Here is a 21,097-nt window from a genome sequence, read left to right on the forward strand (position 1 = left end):
TTTGAGTGTTCATAGTTCTATGTAGAACCATTTTCTCTGCTAAAGAACCCTTGAAGACCTAAGCGTTTTAGGTGTGTATTTTAAGGTTATAGAAGTGTGTAATAAAACTTTAGGCCCTGGCCATTTAAAAAAAGTTGATTACATCACCTACAGTGTGTCAAATAATGTTTTGTGGAAAGATGCACCAATATTGGAATTGTGGTCTGATGCCGAAATCCAATATTTTTCATGTACATTCGGCTGAATCCAGAAGTCTGAGACCACAAAAAAAATGTGTATTTTTTCATTTAAACTTGGAAGTAAACAGCAGAATATTTTGAAGACTTTTGAAAAATGTAGAACAAAGAAAAGTTATGACAAGTAAAATAAAGAAATATTCAAGATTCTGCACTATTATCAAATACTAAGAAATTCAAATTGTTACGCTGGTAATAGAATTTGTAATGAAAATCTTTTGGGCCCCACTGTATCTTCCAGTGCTGAAGCCAATACATACACAGGTTTGAAATTTAGAAAATTGGGACTAAATCTATCTGGATTTGCAGTATGGAGAAAGGTAAGATACGCTTGTAGAGGTTTACAAATGCGGTAAAATGAACAAAATGCAGGCGTTAAATCCTAGCCCAGTGTTGCCTAAACGTCCTGCTCTTCTGGATTAAAAGCAACATCAATTATCATTTTAAATGTAATCATTACTCTGATGCTGATAAGTGTTGTAAAAAATATCGATACAGTCCTGATAACATTGTGCATCCCTAGTTTAGCGCAGTGATAGCTTTAAAATAATGACCATAAAGTTCACCAATTTCATATTTATAACATATTTTCCTACGTCTTTCTTCGACAGATATCAGATTAATGTATTATGTTTGTCAGCATGTTCAGTGATGTTTTATTGGCAGTGCTGGACGAAGTACACAAACCATGTACCTGAGTTAAAGTAGAGATACCCAAGGTAAAATATTACTCCAGTAAAAGTAGAAGTTCCTCCCTTTAGACCTCCACTTGAGTAAAAGTACAAAAGGATTTGCCTTCAAATGTACTTAAGTATCAAAAGTAAAAGTACTAAAAGATTATTAACTTAATGCAACTTAGTTACAGGTTTAAGTTTAATAAAAACTTACTTTAAACTCCAACTGCATCTGTAGGTCTCTGTTCATAAACATAAACTAGCCAAAACTAATTTACTATAAAATGAAATGTGTTTGTATAAATTCAGAATAAAGACCCGTCAGTCTCAACTGCATATGAGTACATATTTCTATATTGTGGTCTGTTTACGCAAAGTTAGGTTAGTTCATCATTTATGTTGAATAGACTCTCCCAAAACTTTACGCTGCTGCACTGATGTTGACCCGTGTGCTGCACTGGGTCGGTATGACCAACAGGTCAAAACAAGCTCAAAACTAAGTGCGCTGTGCCCTGATTGGTGTTTTTGCTTCGCGCTTCTTTCGTTTTGACATGTTACGTTTTTATACACACATAAACCAAAAGGAGCGACAGATTTCTCATAATGTAGTGGAGTAAAAAGTGAGATATTTGACTTTGAAATGTAGTGGAGTGAAAGTAAAAAGTCACCAAAATGGAAAAACTTCAGTAAAGATACACAAAAAAACTACTTAAGTACAGTAATGAGTTAATTACTTCATTACTGTCCACCACTGTTTATTGGCTACCAGCAGCTTTGGCTGTGCAATGTTTACATTAGAGCTAGTCTGCTAGCAACACAGTGGCAGGATAACATCAGACACATTTTGAAAAATGAATATCGTAACAGTTTTCACAGACCTGCACATAGTAACAGTATTCAATTCTCGATTCAACCACAACCACCAACTACACTGCTACAAAGTCTTCCTCTACGCTCTGTTGTTTACCAAAAATATATGGACATGTAACATTTATCGGTTCAGGGTTACAGATCACGTGGTGATTAGTCTATATTTAGAGTATTTCCTCTAACTTATCTACCCCACCGGTGGCTGATGGCTGAGGAACATCTGATTTGGTGAACGTAAAGCAAGGCAGCCGGTGTCAGTAGCGTGGAGATACAGAGAGTGATGGATGAGAAGAAGGAAAAGGTCACGTCGGAAGCAGTTTGGAGGTTAAGAGTGCTGCCAGTCTAAGTGACGGGGACGTTTTAAGACGTGGTGCTAATTCTGCCTGGAATTCACAAATCCCACCACTTAGACCGCCGCACCCCTAAACCAGCCTAACCTACTCAGGCAGGATTCATCACACCTGCATCTGGGCTCCTGTTCCTCACACATTTCCAAGTAGGAGTGCTGGCTTATGAGCAGTTTTTGATTTTCATGTACAGTGCTCTGGACCGAGTGGGCGTGTCTTAGCCGATTCCCAGATTAGTGTGGTGTTTCTGCTGAGCTGTAAGGCCCGACCATTATGCAAATTTTGTTGCTGATAAGGAGCTAAAACATTGTTATAACCAATAATGTCAGCTGATATATTTTTATATAGTCAAAATCAAACAGAGTCCAAAGTTTTAGTTTAAGTGCTTTACAGACTGATGTTATAATGCTGTAATATAAAAATAATTTTATAATATAAAACGGCTCATTGCAGAACTGGCAAGTGTACAATATCAATGGCAGCATGAAGTTAAGTAAACATTGTCATGGTGATAAGGTCACTGACATTTCTGCCCACATGTGGGGTGATTGTGTTAACAGCTGTTTTGTCCTACATGCTTTCTAATAGTGTTTTTTCATGTAAATTAAGAAGTATATGTACATTGAAGAGTTATGCCTGGACCATTTAGCACCATGTTTCCAAAAATATTAACATCCTGTTTATTGCACTGCTGCGGTTGATGGTACAAGTTGGGGAAAGTTGAACTGGTGATGGGTTGTTCTGTTTATTGGAATGTTCCTGCTGGCGGTGTCAGAAATTTCCATGCTGCTCCATTGAAAACAATGGAATGTTCGGTTTGCCAAAGACCGTCTACCACCGGCATGTTAGCCCAACAGAAGGTACGCGCCAATACAGCAAGCGGCTCCAGTATCTTTCATTCACGTATTTGCCAATGTTAGTGCTGATCCAGATACATAAACATTTATAAAACATAGAAACTGGGACTAGATCGAGCTGGATTAGCGTTATGCTGAAAACATTCAAGAATACAACAAAAACATCAAAAATTGGTTCAGAATTCCAGTCAATATGAATACTGACATGAATCCTATATCATCATGCATCCCTAATTTTTAATCATTTAAAATTCTGTAAACTCAGGAGAAACTCACTGTTTTATGATGTGAAGACAAAGCAAGCCACTAATAAATAACCGTAAAATTAGCATTTTATTAGCTTGGGATTCAGAGCCAACAGTTAACACTGCCACATAAAATCAAATAATTTTTCAGTAATTTTTCATGTTGTAACGATGATGCATATTCATAGCACTTTCAGATCACAATATTTATATTTCCCAAACATTAATGCTTCATTGATGGAATTTCTGACAATATCGATAAATTTGCTGAACGTTAATATTGGACGATTTTATCAGCCAAACAGGAAAGTGGTCAGGCCCCAGACTCCAGGGGTCTGGGATTTCAGCCCTTTGATAATGCAGAAGGGGATAATAAAGAAGGGGCGGAGTGGGGACAGACAGCCAGAGCAGGTGTGAACAGATGACCTACCCGCACCCCTCAGGCCTTCACACACATACCTGAGCTGCCAGTTCCTCATAAGTGCAGCTTACAGCTCTCTGAGGAAATGGAGCATGATCACACATGTCAGCAGTGACAGCCCCCCATACCTGAGGACTGATGGACCTTTTTACCTTTTTTCTAAACATCCTGCAAATGAAGTAACCATTCCAACACGAAAGGCTTTTCTTGTCTTCTTGGGTCAGTCGGAGTGCAGGCATAGCTGACGGTTCACTATTTTACATACAGCGCACAAGCAGCTGTGCTTCGGCTCGTACTACTACAGACAGTTCGATGGCTCAAATTAGGTAAATACGTTAATGACATTAAAAGAATTGCGGCATTAATTATTTATCATTTTAACGTTTTGTTTTAATGGCAAGATTTCTAGCATTGACCACCCCTTGTTATTTCTTCCCACATTTTTTGTTTATTCTGCTGTGGTTATCACAGGATTAAATGTGCTTTTTAGGGTGGCTTTTCTTTTGGCATATTCTTCCAAAATAGTATATTCCTCCTACTCAGTCCAATTGAGTTTTCTTTTCTTGGCTTCCAAATTATCCATTTTGGCTATTTAAACTTATGAAAAAAGTAAATTTTATAGCAACAAAGTCTCAGTCATCGTAGTAAATCACCTTTTTATGCAACACCCTTAAGTAATTTCCTTGGGTTTGGGCAGTCAAGAGGCAAGATCGATTTATTTATTATTTCAGAATAGATAAATAAAAAAAGAAAGGGGGAAAACTTTAATATATTTTGTAAAATTAATACATTAATTAATGTATAGACTAAAATACTATTAATTATTTTTATTACATATATTTATTACAGTCTAAAGTACTGTTTGGACAGGATTAGTTTTCCAGGTGGAGGTGGTGTAATGCCAGTTTACCGCAGGGCGTCTGTGATGTTTATGACCAGTTCCCATGGGATAAGAAATCTCAGTGTAAATGACCGAGATGGGAGGGGCTACTTGATTTACGCACTGCCTGTTCACCAAATTAGGAGTAGTTACATGTCAAAACATTTAACCTGGCCATTATCCCATTTACCCTGACCACCTGTCTTAAATGACGTATCATTAGTATTGTTATTAGCGTGGCAATTTATAGCGAACATTAAAAACCAATAAAATGAAATGGTTTTTCTGCAATTTTTAAAGTTCACAGTGGGGAACAAGGTGAGTTCGACTGGTCTCGGGAAAAGTCAAAGTCAAAACTGAGTCAAGGTAATGTTGAGATGACCAAGACTAGTCTCGAGACCATAAACTAAAGGTCTTGGTCACAGGACTGGAACACAAGTTCACCAACAATGTCTAATGAAGAACTGTGTGATTTCATTTGGAAGAAAAAAAAATCTCGTACCTCACATCTAGGGCGAAGTACAGAGACAAAGCAGTCCTACAGTGTGTGTGGTAATCCCCCACCCTCTCTCTTTTGATGCTGGTGAGGCCCCTCAGTGCTATGCGTTACTGCTCTGGGGAGGTGTGTGAGGATTAGTGAGGAGCTTGCGTTAGCACTGAGATGGGTGCTCAGGTAGACTTTTAGGTAGACATGGCATCTACAGTAGCTGGAGCTGGACTGTGACTAATGCTATAAAGACAGCAACCTGCAGACGTAAATCCTCTTATACACACATACATACACATTAACCCCACTCTCTCTCTCTGGTCCTCTACTCACTGTCTGCCGTTCTCTACCCAAAGCTGTTTTAACTTATCTCCCTCCTGCTTTGTCTGTGTGCCATCATCAGCTCAAATAAGCCGTGATGTGTTATTAAAGGTGTTGTGCTATTGTTATGCTCACTCCTGGGCCCACGTACAAGACCCAGCTTGTCTGGGGGTCTCCCTTTCATGGTGATGTGGTAGCCTGTAATCATAGTTCTCTTCTCAGGAGGTTTTTTTTCCAGCAATTGTGGTTAGAGTGTGCTTTGTAGTGCAGATATTCCAGGTTCATTCCAAGGAAGAACAACAGAAAGAATAGACATGAAATACACAGGTTCCAGAACGAAGTCGCTATGGGGGCGTTAGAAGTAAATAGAGATGCACTTATCATCACCATGTCTGGCAGTAAGCCCACATGCTAGCTAGGTTGGCATGGTTTTTCCAGTATTAGCTGGGCCTGTCACAGTACATCGTTGCCTGACTGCAGCTGTTTATGTGGTCCGCAATTATTTATACTGACCGTTGTTATTTTCCATGCTTATTAATTTTTACATTGATTAATGTTTGTATTAATTGCAGATGTTTATATGGCAGATAATATGTGATGCAGACAGCTGCATTTTCCCAAAAGCTGAACTGAGGGTGGAAAAATACAAACTGATGGTGCAGTGCAGACCGCCGTAGTTCCAGGCCTGCAGCAGGCTGGGGTTCGAATCCCCGATCGGGGAACAGTAGGAGTCCTTGGGCAAGACTTATAATGTTACATTCGACTACACTGTAATATGATCAGACTGCATGTTTTTTGCTGGATGAGAGTTTCGGCCAAACGAATTAATGTAAATACTTGATATTCACATCTGTCTTAAATGATCCGATCACAAGTGTATGTGTACAACTTGCATTCCATGTGTCTGAAATGCATCTCCATTGAGCACTTCTGATCAGATTTCAGGACTTTACATGTCATGCACACTTGCGTCTGTCTCTGTCTGTGTTTGTTCATATAAAAATGCCCCTTGTTACGTGAAGGTGCTTTTATAAATGTTTAACTTCTGATATTGACACAAATTCTGATACCAATATTCTTTTTAAAACTATCTTGCTTTAAAAAGAGCTATTTTTAAATGAAGCCCTTAAGATAACCATCTACCAATGGGCTGTCATACACAAACTACCCAAACACAAGAAGGAATACACAGCTGGTACTTCACATCACGCAGTGTGAATGTGTGCTAGTTTATGTTAGTTTTTACTGAATTGGACCTGATTTGTTTTTTGTTTTTTTTTCTCATATCTGATCCAGCGTTTCCAGTTGATATCGGCCCAATACCGATACCTGGTATCAGATTGGTGCCATCTTTAATTGCAAGGATTGCTTACATGACTTACAAACAAATGGGAGAGAAGACAAAGAAAGAGGCAATGCAGCTGCTTTTGTCTTTCAGTTAGGCGGTTCTTCAGTGCTGTCAGGATGTTTTAACCTTTGCGTGACAAATGTTATGTGGACACATTCATCTCTGACCGCCTCTGAACCTGGTTTGAGTGATTGGGTCACAGTGGATCACCTGCATTTATTTGCTGTCCACTTACAGTTGGATCACCCAAAACAAATGTATGGGGTGCAGTCATTGAGAGGACTTTCAGTGGAACTCCCACTGAGTGTTCCACACCAATGAGGGAAAAGCCTCAAAAGAGTGTTTCATTGATAACTGATGTTTCATTGATAATCTCTCACAGGATGTGAATGAGACGGATAAGGAGTGAGGAAAAGGACAGACACAGAGGAGAAGTAAATAATGCATGTGGGGACAGAGGACGTGCTCTGAAACTTCAGTCAGTGAACAAAATGCCTCATAAGACTGTTTATAACCTCTTACCAAAAAGGTCTAGATCAAAGTCCAAAGCGTGGCGAATGTGGCGTCTTCTGGTATTTCTGGAATGGATCCTTGACTTTGCATCTTGAGCGACTGTGACTTGCTCCCACCCTCCAGAGTCCAGGGGTGAGATGGATCTGTTACCCCAGATGGGGCTTTCTCTCAGGGGGGCAACAGCTGCTTTTGAGCCGTGCCATCTCCTTCTATTCCTATACACTCTCTTGCATGGATGCTGCAGCCTCCACAAACACAGAGTCGCAGTGGGGCTGATCATTATTATTATCAGTGTAATGTAAGCCTTTGTGATAAATATATGGCAATGGGATACAATAATCAAATGTACCCTTCAACAAATTAGCTTTTTATGGTGTGCTTTGAGCATCCTGAGAAACCTGAGACATTCCACATGACTTTCTGTGGGAGCTTGGATGAAACGTGAGTCAGCAGACATAGATAACTTTGGTCATGCAGGTCAATCTTTAATCATGTCATCAGAGGTTTTATGCAGTTTAAACTGCTTTTCTCCATTGATAATGTGATTTCTTCATGTCGTGGTTGCATTTTTTATCTGACAAAGCAAAGAAAAAGAAAATCTGTGGATTTTTGTTTATCTTGTGTCACAAACAACATTTTTTAACAAGCAAACACATGAAAAGGATGTTTTATCATTACTCTGATTAAAACAAGACCATTTCAGTTTAGCACTGCACTCTAAAAAAATCGTAGAACATCCAACAATGAAGGCAGCTTTATGCATCTTTTATACAGTGATAGTAAACACGGTACACAGGCTGATATTGTGGCCAACGTGGACCTGCGTGTGCCTTAACCTCTCTCTTGCTGCAAATTATAAAGTGGTATTTAGTACATACTACAGTTCTCACATCAAATTGACCGGATTATTGAACTAGTGTCTTAATTCTCATCTAAACTAGGGATGTGCATTCCGACTCATTTTGATATTTGAGTATCCGTAAGAGCAGATATCAGGTTAACTGCAGGGAAGAGGAAAAACCTATGTAGGGTTGTAGGCTTATCTTTTAAAGTGGCCACTGTCAATAGCAGCACACAGATGAATACGCTTAATGTGAACACTTTCAAAGTTCAGTCTCAGAAGTTTCTGATTCTCACAGTCCGAGTAATTTGCACGGTACTGTACATTTGACATTCTTCATTATTCAAAAACAGGGTTTTCATGTTGAATGAGTTATAAAAGCTGCATCTTCAGATAATAATGAGCTAACAGAGATAACCAGAGTCATGTTGGATGCTGATGAGGACCTCTTGCCTTATTTTCTGCTCAGTGGATGATGTGTCAGTGTGTTATTTGTCAGAGAAGTATATTTTCATGTATTTCTGAGCCCGGCTAATATCAGCTAGAGTAGTGAGCCTAGTTAGTGACACAGCTGTGCTTTGTCTGACTTCTCAGCCACATCCTTAACAGCACAGCCTTGGCAACATGCTCACGTTCAGGCACTCGTGTTTCGGATTGAAAGGTATTACATCATATACTTTCAAATATGAGCAGAACTGTCAGTTTTACTGAACTGATAGTCTGCATATTTACTCTTTCCAGAATGGTGATTTCAGTGTTTGAATACTGGCGCCTTGAATGGTTAAACCAGTACTTGAGTACCTGAATACATCCCAACTCTAAACACACCCTTTTCATCAATAGAGTATAAAATAGCTCAGTTTAGGAGAAGTTTAATGACTAAAATTCCTTTTTTGTCATTATTCAAACGTCGCAATGTGACTGTATCGTCCAGCCCTTATTCACAGCACATAGTGCCACTCCGGGTGTGAACTGATGTGGGCAGCTGCCACATCATCTCCCATTTCTGTGGAAATCCCTCCTCGTTCTCACAAGCGGGCCATTATTCCCGAGCACGGCGTGTGTCAGAGCACTGAAGCTTTGGAACGTCTGCTGAGGATCCACTCCCAGCATTCCTTTCAGTCCCCACAGTCCACCTCCCCACACACACATACACACTTGGGGAGAGGGAGAAAGCGATGGTCATAAAGCTGATAAAACTGAAGGTGGGTCTGGTTTTGCCCTCCTGAAACATCTGTCAGAGTGAGCCGTGTTCAGGCACGCTTCTGTGTGCTTTCACAGCCCCTCGCGGAGCTTTATGATGGACAGAAAAGAGAAGATCACTGAAAAAGTCATGCGTTCAGGTGTAAAATACATTACATCAGTACAGTTCTTGCTAAAAGTGAGTAAAAGATAATATTTTTTACTGATGTGGATGTTGAAAACAGTGTAGTCAATGCATTACATGCTTCACTACAGAAAACATGAAGGAATTTTATTTGGCTGGTTGGCCAACCTGGTCTGGAAAAGGTACTGTTTGAAGTAGTCTAGTGAAGTAATCAGCCCTCATTATCCTTATCATGCCTGTGTGTGTGAGAGTGTGTGTGTGTGTGTGTTGTGTGGCATTCTCCTTAGATCAGGCCTGCTGTGCGTCTCTCTCACCCACTGTCCTTTTGCCCTCTTGTCACGGTTGCTCAGGTGCCTGTGGTCACATTCCCGAACCCGTGTCCCCAGGGCTGTGCTTGTCCATGCCTATTGCCGTGGTAACCTCAGGAATGCAGAAAGCCAAGGAAGGAATTCGTGCAATCATTAAGCCTAGAGGAGAGTAACTACACTGGACATGTATTGGATGCCACTTTCAAAGCAGTAGCTTCAACTTTTACATTGTTCCAACCTAAAAAAATCAACATTCTGCATTTCAGTAACTTCAATTTTCTCTTAAGGTAGGTTGAGGTCAAATTTAGGGCACATAGGTCATAGGTATCCTATTTAATTAGCAAGATTCTCTTTGAATAAACTGGAGTTTCTTAAAGAGTTTCTGAAAGTCCACCAATTTTTTGAAATTTAATTCACAGAGATGTAAACAGAGTCATTCAGAGTGGTTTGATGTGACTCCATTCTAGATAAACTGAGTCAGAATTGTTCGCAGTGGTGGTGATGGGAACCAAACATCTGAAGAGTTTAATGCTACCTCTAAAAGCTACATCACAGAAAGTTATTACAAAAAATATCTACAAATATGTTGCCTGATGCCCGAGACATTGTTTTGTCTTTGTGAAATGCTCCATTCTAGAGAAACTTGCTCACAATGGTGGTGATAGGAACCAGACATCCAAAGTGTTTAATGCCTCTAAAAACTCCCTGACAGAAAGTTTTATGAAATATGTGTTGTAGACGTTGTGACCCCTCGTTCCTATCATCACAACTGTAAGAAAATGGGTAAGTTTGCAATCTCTCTACAATGAACCATTTCTCACCAAACCACTCTAAATGACTTTGTTTACATCGCACTAATTGCATTATGCAGAAATTTTTGAAACTTCAGTGGAAGTCCCCTTTAAATTGTTGCTAGAGTGATAATTCGTATACTTTTTCTTGGAAGTGGTTCATAGTCTTCGTCTGAAGGCGCGGCTCATGCAGGCCGTGCAGACGGTGGTATTATAGCAGAGATCTTGTTGATACGTTTCACAAAACCCAAGCAAGTGATGAATTGTTGAGGTCCATGGGAACCATTGTGACACCACTATTGAAGGTTCTTTTGATATTTCTTTTATCACAACAACATCTTTGAGATGTTAGCAGAGAGAAAAGGACTCGATTCAGTGTGTGATGCGTGTGGTTTCGAGTATTTCATGCTGACAGAGGCAGAACAAAGGCAGAGAAATTTCAGCCTTAGTTAATTGCAGAAATGCATTAAGGGAAATCCCAGCAGCCCAAGTACGGACCTCCTTATACATGCACATACACACTCTCACAAATCCCACCTGTTGATGTGCTCTGTGGTGTGTAGTTAGTGAGTCGTGCAGGAGGAGGGATGGAGGGATGAATGGGGGGGGGTGCTCCCTTGACTCAGTTTTGGCTTTGAAACGTTACCGCCTTTGAGTGAATGATGGATCACATTCCCTCTGCTTTTCCCTCTACTTCTGTTCTCCCTCCACTCGTTCTTCATTTGGAGTTGAAGAATGAAATGTTTCACTTTTTGGCTCCAGATGCAAAGTAGAAAGTCTATTTTCATGAAGGGACATGATTTACAAAACACTAAATTAATTTAAGTTTAGAGTTGGAGTTTAGATTTGCTACCTCACTACATATCAGGGGGATTCTGGGACTGTGAAAATGGGGTGGTCATTGGGTGGCTAAGGCAACTTTAGCGAGGCCCAAAGTCTATAAACCCCCCAGAAAATATAGATTCATCAAAACTGACCCTGAAAACAAGATTAAACTAACTCAGTTTCTTTGTTTTTATGCAAACACCAATTATAATGTTGACAATGGACAAATGGGTAACATAGTAGAAGTTTTTGTTTTCACACTGGAGGGCATTACTTCGACTATGGCTTATTTAAACAGCGCTAATGACATCATTAATAGGGTGGTTCCATGAGTGAAGAGTCAATTGTCACTCCTCAAAGCTATTGTTTATCATTTTTCAACACTGAATCTAAGAAAACAATATAACCTTTTTCCTTTTTTCTCTGTAATAGTTCTTAAAAATGAAAATAACTAAGCCTACTGGTAGTTTTGCAGCACAGTCCAATTGTAAAGCCATAGTGAACATGTTCCACATCCCCCACCAACTCTTGTCCCACCTGTATCAGGAGGGCAGGTCTGGTGGGATTTCAGTTTGGCATTTTGAAGTTCGGTTTTCATGCCGCACAGCTGAAGTCATCATCGACTACGTTGCTGACAGTAAAGCATGGCAGACCACTCTCCTATAAAATCTTCCACAGATGTTTTTTTGTTGGATTTATTGGTGGACAGGCTCACACTGAGGGAAATGACATGCTTGAAAAACACGCCACCTCTGGTGGGGTTGGTACACTGGGGCTGTGGGAGTTTGTTTAGGGGTGGTGTTTGGGGTAAAAGGGGTTAAGTGGGTTGCGGTGCTGTCATCGCCACTGATATAGGACGTCAGGGAGGAAGTAAAAGGATGTTGTTGCATTAGGTCTTAAGCTGCCCGGAGGAAGAACTTAGGGAGAGATTAGGATGAGAATTCTTGACATTTCAAACGTAATTCTTACTTCCAGCTTTTGTACAGGACAGATATTCTCACTGTAACTCATTTATATGAACTCAGTTCTTATTTATTTGTTTCTGTCAACAGCAGCTTCAGAATACAGTCCGATACCCCTGTTAGAAAAACCAGCACAGACCAGCATATCGCTGCTGCCGAGAGAAAACCTCGTATCTCCGAAATGGTAACTTTACAGGAGAAGGAAAAACATGCTTTACTTTTAATGTAAGTCAATGGAACCAGACTTTTCTCTAAGCCATTTTCAGTCATTTCTTTTAGTTCATTCATCATTAAATTTACATACAACGTAAAGGGCAACAAGTATTTTTAAACTTCAGAAATGGAGATATGAGGTTTTCTTCCGACAGCAGCTATATGTTGTGTTATGGATGCTGGTGTGCTGGTCAACCAGCATGACCATGCTGGGTGAGCAGGTAAACCAGCACCAAACCAGTACTAGGCCACCATAAACCAGCTTAGACGAACATGAAATGCATGCTGGTCTTTGTTGTTTTTTTTCTGCAGGGACAAGAAGCTGATTATATGTTTGTCTGTAGCTATAAAATATCAGTAAACAACAAAATGTTGACTTAACATGGGCCACAGACCCTGCACAGCACAGTTAGTGCATATGTTTAATGTTAATATACAGAATGCTAATCATAGCCAACTAAAAAACAAATAACTCTTGACGTCTACAAACTAAGCTGTGTCTGTGGAAGTGAAACTCATCTGAATACACAACTATCAAAGATCATACATGCCTTAACAACAGTTAATACTCAATTTGAACACTCAAACAACAGTAGACCATAAACTGATGTACAATCATTACTCTGTGGCTACGTTCACGTTGTTGCTGAAATCCGATTTTTTTCTTAAATCCGATCTCTCTGACACGATGGTTCACACTCGTTTAGGTAAGTGATTCAAATCTGTCATTAATGTGACGAACCGGCGTCCTGAAATGACCCTCATGAGCTCATCCTACTCAGTAACGTCACGTGAATGAATCACGTTCATCATCAGCACAAACTAACGAGCAGAACGAGCTTCGCTGAGAAGATCATTAACTCTGATCAGCTCTCAGCTTCATTATTAGAGCGAGACGAAGGAGAAAAAGGTGAGATGAGCTGCTTTTCCACCGTTTACAGGCTTTAACTTCTGTTCGGCGCTGCTGCCATGGTAACGCTGAATGATGGAGCACGCACAGTGGAAAAAAATGCCAATGAATTCAGATCTGAGCGGCACATTAAGGTCACATGGCCACGAATCGGATACGTATCCGATCTAGGACCACACACATTTGGGCAAAAAATCAGATTTGTGCCACTTCAGCCTGGTAATGTGAACGTAGCCTATACTCTGTTTGTCCAGATCGGACTGGAGCTTTTTGTCACCAACACAGCTTTTTATACACTTAACATTAAATAACGAGCTCAACACAGTTAGAATCTGTTTCGTTTGCTCATTAAAGTGCTGTGTAAAGTAAATTTTCCATCTCAGTGTTGATGCATGTATCATCACAAGCCTATGCATTTTATATTGCCCTATGCTATTTTGAATATCAGGGTTACTAACCTAGCAGAATGCAAAAGCCATGCAGTTGGAAGGTACAGTAATTTGCACAGAATGTGTTGTATTTTGTCAAACTGTTGCATGTCCTGGCTGTGTGCAGTGGGAGATCTTGTGAGAACGTAGCCCAGTGTTATGAGAACAGAAGAAAGAGATAAGAGTAGGAATGCAACTTGGGACGTGTGTCAGGTGCCTATTCTAAACTAAAGGGATGAGAAAAAGACCAGCCAGGACACAGCAAATCAGCAGCCGAGAATGTGGACAATAAAATGTGAGAATGAGAGAATTCTTGTGCTGCTGTTTATGAGAAATGTAGAAAGAAAACAATAAGAACAGACAAGTCTGGAAAGGTTCCACTGTTATACTGGTTCTTGATATGAGTGATTTTTGTTTGAGCATCTCCCGAGAGCCATTCTATACCGTTGTCTTATTACATTTCTAGCCTGGGACAGTTTGAGTGGAGCTGTCTGACGATGGTTAACGAAGACTGACTGAGAGAGGGCAGACGTCCCACACAGTCTCTTTGATTTAGTCATCCTGGGAGAACATCTGTTACCCCCTCTGACCGCATGAGCTCACCGTCCTGAATATGAAAGTGATTATGCTGGTCTCCATGGGATCATTTGCTGTGGCTGCTTCTCAGTGGAGGCAGTCTGCATGTCATGCTAACTAATGCTAACTGAAACCCAATCCCTGCATCACACCCTGCTGTGGCTCCGTTTGTGTCTTGACATTACATGGAAGAAGAATGTTCTTTTATGTAAAGCTGCACCTGATGCTGTTAGCTGTGCTGTAGGGAGTATAGAAAAGCTATGGATCTTGGAAAGCTGTCAAAAAAGTGTCAGTTATCTCTGAAATGCTTTGACTTGACACACAGTTAGTTCTCAACATCAGTGCAGGACCTTCTGAATGTGTTAGGATACTCATCATGTTTCTGCTTCTTCATGTCTCCAACAGCTCTTCCATGTGGCCTACGTGCTCATCAAGTTCGCTAACTCTCCGAGGCCTGACCTGTGGGTCCTGGAACGCTCTGTTGACTTTGGGAAGACCTACCAACCTTGGCAGTTCTTCGCTTGTGAGTAAACCACTGATGTGCTCTTATGAGAACTTTGCTGGTGTGTAGTGATCTGCTTCGTTCACTCTTAGGGAATATTCACCAACTGTAATGTGTTTGATGATTTTAGATGCAATTTTTTTTCAGTATAGTGTTCATATCATATCACCTTCATATGAAGTCCAGTGTGTTTTTAAACATTGTGAGAAAACTGGATTTCTCCATGTTCTTAAGAAAGCCGTCATTCCCCAGCTGTTCAGTTACAGTCGCCTTACCTTTCCTTTAACCTTCACACTTTGATCGTCAACGTGTTACTTGTCGCATAGGCTTTTGTTCTCTGCCACCATCTTAGTGCACATTTGCTTGGACTGTAACCACGACAACGGAGCTCTGATTGGTCAGTCACATATTTTACACATCTGTATAATGGCTGGCTGACTCTGATTCTAAAATTTAAGTAGCTTTACAGCCCATCAGTTTTGGGCTGGTTGTGTAAGAAGACATTAATATGTAGATGTTCATTTCTTAAATTTGATATGCGTCATTTTTTTGACTGTAAAAACTGGATTTTGTATGAATAGACTTTTAAAGTCAATGTGAATCAACACATTCTGCTTTCTGGATCATGACGTATTTTTGAATATTAGTAAGGGGCTCTGAGCTAGCTGAGCGTTTTTTTGGAATATGCAAAGGAAATACATTTCCATATATGTTTGATATGTATGTAAATATTAAAAATGAAAAAATCGCCCATCATATGTTGCATCAGTCACTACAGAGATCCAAACTGCCTCTGGAGCACTAGAACTCTGCTTGATGAAATGGGTTTCCATGGCCGAGCTGTCTAGTCTAAGATCACTATGCGCAATGCCAAGTGTCTACTGGAGAGGTGTCCACATACATTTGGCCACATATATATATATATATATATATATATATATATATATATATATATCATCATCATCATCGTTAACCGCTTAGTCCAGATAGGGTCGCGGTAGCAGTTGGGAGAGCAGAGAATCCCAGGTGGCCCTGTCCCCCGCAACTTCCTCCAGCTCATTCCCGGGGACCCCAAGCCGCTCCCAGGCCAACTTGGAGATATAATCCCTCCAGCGGGTCCTAGGACGACCCCGGGGTCTTATTCCGGTAGGCCGTGCCTGGTACACCCCCACCGGGAGGCGTCCCGGGGGCATCCGGATCAGATGCCCGAACCACCTCAGCTGGCTCCTCTCAATGCGGAGGAGTAGCGGCTCTACTCCGAGCTCCTCCCGGATGGCCGAGCTCCTCACCCTATCAAATAGAGTGTAGCCCGCCACCCTGCGAAGAAAGCTCATTTCTGCCGCTTGTATTCGTGATCTCATTCTTTCGGTCATTACCCACAGCTCATGACCATAGGTGAGGGTCGGGATGTAGACCGATCGGTAAACAGAGAGCTTCGCCTTACGGCTCAGCTCCTTCTTCACCACTACAGTCCGGTACAGTGACCGCATTACTGCTGCCGCTTGTCCCAGCCTGCGGTCGATCTCACGATCCTTCTTCCCATCACTCGTGAACAAGACCCCGAGATACTTAAACTCCTCCACCTGGGGCAAGTCCTTTCCCCCTACCTGGAGTGGGCATACCATCCTTTTCCGGGCTAAGACCATGGACTCAGCCTTGGAGGTGCTGATCCGCATACCAACCGCTTCACACTCAGCTGCAAACCACTCCAGTGTGCGCTGGAGGCATCATCTGCAAATAGCAGAGACGCCACCCTCCGGCCTCCACACATAATGCCCTCCTGACCCCGGCTATGCCTTGACACCCTGTCCATGAATATCACAAACAGGAGTGGAGACAGGGCACAACTCTGGCGGAGTCCAACGCTAACACTGAAAGTGTCCGACTTAATGCCGAGTATACGAACACAGCTCTCACTCCGGGCGTAGAGAGATTGAATGGCCCGGAGTAGTAACCCCGGCACCCCATACTCCCGGAGGACCTCCCACAAGATATCTCGGGGAACACGGTCGTAAGCCTTCTCCAAATCCACAAAACACATGTAGACTGGGTTGGCAAACTCCCATGCCCCCTCAACAATCCGTGAGAGGGTGAAAAGCTGGTCCATTGTTCCACGGCCAGGACGGAATCCGCATTGTTCCTCCTCAATCTGAGGTTCAACTATCGGTCGAAGTCTCCTTTCCAGCACCTTGGCATACACTTTCCCAGGGAGGCTGAGCAGTGTGATACCCCGATAGTTGGCACACACCCTCCGGTCCCCTTTCTTGAAAATAGGGACCTCCACCCCGGTCTGCCAGTCCAAGGGTACTGTTCCCGAGGTCCATGCACTATTGCAGAGGCGTGTCAGCCACGACAGCCCCACAATATCCAGAGCCTTAAGCATCTCCGGACGAATCTCATCCACCCCCGGTGCCTTGCCACTGAAGAGCTTGCCAACTACCTCAGTGACCTCCACCAGGGAAATGGAGCTTGACACGCCAGAGGCCTCTGACCCTGACTCCCATGAGGGAGGCATGTCACCCGGATTAAGGAGTTCCTCAAAGTGCTCTTTCCACCGACCGACAATATCCTCATTTGAAGTCAGAGTTTCTCCACCCCTGCTGAATACAGCCTGGGCGCAGCCACCCCGACCACTCCTGAGTCGCCGGACAGTTGTCCAGAACCTCCTCGAGGCCGACCGAAAGTCTTTTTCCATGGCCTCACCAAACTCCTCCCACGCCCTGGATTTTGCTTCTGCCACCGTTGCAGCTGCCACCTTTTTTGCATGTCGGTACCTATCTGCTGAATCGGGAGTCCTTCGGGCCATCCAGTCCCTAAAGGCCTCTTTCTTCAGCTTGACGGCCTCCCTCACCACCGGTGTCCACCAGGGGGTTCTTGGGTTACCGCCATGACAGGCACCAACAAGCTTTTGGCCACAGCTGCGCCTGGCAGCTTCCACAATGGAGGTTTTGAACAGGGTCCATTCAGACTCTATGTCCCCTACCTCCTCCGGGACATGAGAAAAGCTCTCCCGGAGGTGGGAGTTAACCCTCAGTCTTCCCTGCCATCTGATCCAACTCACCACCAGATGGTGATCAGTTGACAGCTCAGCACCTCTCTTCACCCGAGTGTCCAGAACATATGGTCCCAAGTCAGATGAAACGACAACAAAGTCGATCATTGACCTTTGACCCAAGGAGCTCTGGTACCATGTACACTTATGAACATCCTTGTGTTCGAACTTGGTGTTCGTTATGGACAATCCATGCCTGGCACAGAAGTCCAATAACAATTCACCATTCGGGTTTAGATCGGGCAGGCCGTTCTTCCCAATCACGCCTCTCCAGGTCTCCCAGTCATTGCCAACATGAGCATTGAAGTCTCCCAGTAAGACTATGGAGTCTGTAGTCGGGACCCTTTCCAGAACCCCGCCCACTTGCTCCAAGAAGGCCGAATACTCCGACCTGTTGTTTGGTGCATAAGCACACACAACAGTCAGAGTTTTCCTCTCTGCGATTTTAATACGCATTGAGGCGACCCTCTCGTCCACCGGGACAAACTCCAACTGTACTGCCGCCAGCCAGGGACTCGTGAGTATCCCCACACCCGCCCGGCGCCTCTCACCTTGTGCAACCCCGGAGTAGGAGAGGGACCAACCCCTATCCAGGAGTTTGGTTCCAGAGCCGATACTGTGGGTGGAGGTGAGCCCAACTATATCTAGTTGGTACCTCTCAACCTCCCGCACAAGCTCCGGCTCCTTCCCCCCCAGTGAGGTTACATTCCACGTCCCAAGAGCCAGTTTCTGCTGCAGGGGCCTAGGCCACCAAGGGCCCCCCCGCAATCTCCCACTGCCTGTACGGCACTGCACCACTCCCACATGCTGGACCTTGCGGGTGGTGGGCCCACATGGTCCCCCCACGTTGCCTCTTCGGGCTGAGCCCGGCCGGGTTATGTGGGCTGCCCGGCCACCAGGCGCTCGCCGAGGGACGCTACCCCCAGGCCTGGCTCCAGGGGTAGGTCCCGGTGACCCTCTCCCGGGCAGGGTACACGATGTTCTGTGTCCGTTTTTCATGGAGGTTTTTGGATCGAGTTAGTCTGGGTCTTCACTCCAGGCCTGTTCGCCCTGGGAGACCCTACCAGGAGCATGTTGCTCCCGACGACTTAGCTCTGAAGATCCCTAGACCACACAAGCCCTTCCGCCACGACAAGGCCCCGATCCAGGAAGGGCATACATATATATTGTATTTTTTTCCCATGTTGACTTGAAAAAAATAACATGCATACACAGCACAGTCAGATCCATAAAATATTTGGGCATCAATAAAGCTATTGTTATTATATCTGTCTACCACAACATATTGAAGTTGAAATCATGAAAATGGGCTCAAGGTGTAAACTTTCAGCTTTGAGTGTATTTACATCTTAATTGGGTGAACAATGTAGGAATGACAAACATTTTCATATATAGCCCCCCCCCAACACACACACTTTTAGGGGCTCAAAATAATTGGACACACTAACATAATCGCAAATTCAATTGTCATTTTTTAATACTGGGTTGCAGTAAATGGCTACCTTACGTTTTAAAGCCACAGACATCACCAGATGCTGGGTTACTGCATTGGTGGTGCCCTGAGAGGCCTTTAGTGCAGCTGTCCTCAGTTACTGCTTGTTCTTGGGGCATTTTACATTCAGTTTTACCTTCTGTTAGTAAATGCTTGATTGGACTGAGGTCAGGTCTTGGCTTGGCCTTTGCAGAGCATTTCATTTCTGTGCCTTAAAAAAGTCTTGGGCTATTTTTGCAGTACACTTTGGGTTATTGTACATCTGCACTGGGAGTTTTCAAGCATTTGGCTGAATTTGAGAAGACAGTATAACTTTATACACTTCACTCTGCTGCTTTCATTATCAAACGCATCATCAAAGAACCCAAGGAAACCAGTTCCTTTGGCAGCCATACATGCCCACTCCTTAACACTACCTCCACCATGCTTGACAGATAAGGTGGTATGCTTTGGATCGTGAGCAGTTCCTTCCCTTCTCCATACTGTTCTCTTTCCATCATTTGGGCATAGGTTGATTTTTGCCTGTCTATAAGATGTACAGAACTGCACAAGCGTTTCTAGATGTAAGCTCTACATGTTGTGGTAAACCCTCTATGTTTATTCTGATAACATCTTCTCTTGATACGCCTGCATCTTGGAGGGGGTTCTTGCCATCTGGCCAACTGTTGTGCAAGTTTATCTTACCAGGGAAAGAATTTTTCTTCATCTATCACAGTTGTTCTCCATGGTCTTCTTGACCTTTTGGTGTTCCTGAGATCAACAGTGCATTCTGTCTTTTTAAGAATGTACAAATTGTTGATTTGGCCACACCAAATGTTCTTGGTGTCTCTTTGAGTTTTAATTTTTCAGCGTAATGATGGCTGCTTTATGAGACGTGACAGCTCTTTGGAGTCAGATTCCAATCGCAAATGCCACAGTTGAAATCAACTATAGACCCTTTATCTACAAATGATGAGGGATGTGTGCGAAACATCCAATCATGAAGGAGCCAACTCTCCAGTTACTTTTGAGCCCCTGAAAGCGGAGAGCTATGTGTGCTTGTAACTCCTACAAAGTTCACCTGATTTGGAAACATGCTCAAATTGAATCTGAGATTCTGCTATTTATTTTTAATTTCAGCTCTAATATGCTGCCGTGGCCAGCTAAAATAACAATAACTTTGTCAACGTCCACATATTTGTGGACCTGACTGTACCTCTGTCGTTTGGCTCTGCCAGTGAAGGCCAACAATACAGTAGGTGGCAACACAATCCTGGCGATGGCTGAGAAGAGGAAAAAAATCAAAAACAATACAGGCGCTGAGTCCCTGGCTGGCATTTCGAGCTGTGACGCCGCTCCACTCTGAAACATAATATTCTGTTGTTGGACTAAACTCACATTCCTCTGGCCCACGAGCGCCATGGTGACTCAGAATACAGACGTCTGAAAATGAGGTAAAGATGTACAGAGAGTGAGTGAAAGAGAGGAGAAATGGATGAGAAAAGATTGCATTGGACGTTGTGACATATCGCCCAGCTCCACGTCAAGCAAGTGACGAGTTACATGTTTGCCATGCTGCTCAGCCTTAATGCAGCCAGTACATACGCATTACCTGTAGAGCTGTTCATACACTGTACTGAATAGAAAATTATTCCAACATGGGTGTAGCGGAATCCCTCTTCGTAGGTTTTT

General features: G+C 42.8%; 1 protein-coding gene across 2 annotated transcripts in view; it reads left to right on the forward strand.

Moving 5' to 3' along the window:
- The window catches only part of lama5 (laminin, alpha 5), a 135,643-nt gene that overhangs the window by 29,751 nt on the left and 84,795 nt on the right, over nt 1–21,097 (forward strand). For both annotated transcript variants that reach the window (XM_036590733.1, XM_036590734.1), the window contains exon 3: nt 14,786–14,903. In XM_036590733.1, coding sequence (XP_036446626.1) covers nt 14,786–14,903 — 118 coding nt within the window. The remainder of the gene's footprint in view (nt 1–14,785; nt 14,904–21,097) is intronic.

Source organism: Colossoma macropomum, unplaced genomic scaffold (genome assembly GCF_904425465.1).
Source record: "Colossoma macropomum unplaced genomic scaffold, Colossoma_macropomum, whole genome shotgun sequence".
Lineage (NCBI taxonomy): Eukaryota > Metazoa > Chordata > Actinopteri > Characiformes > Serrasalmidae > Colossoma > Colossoma macropomum.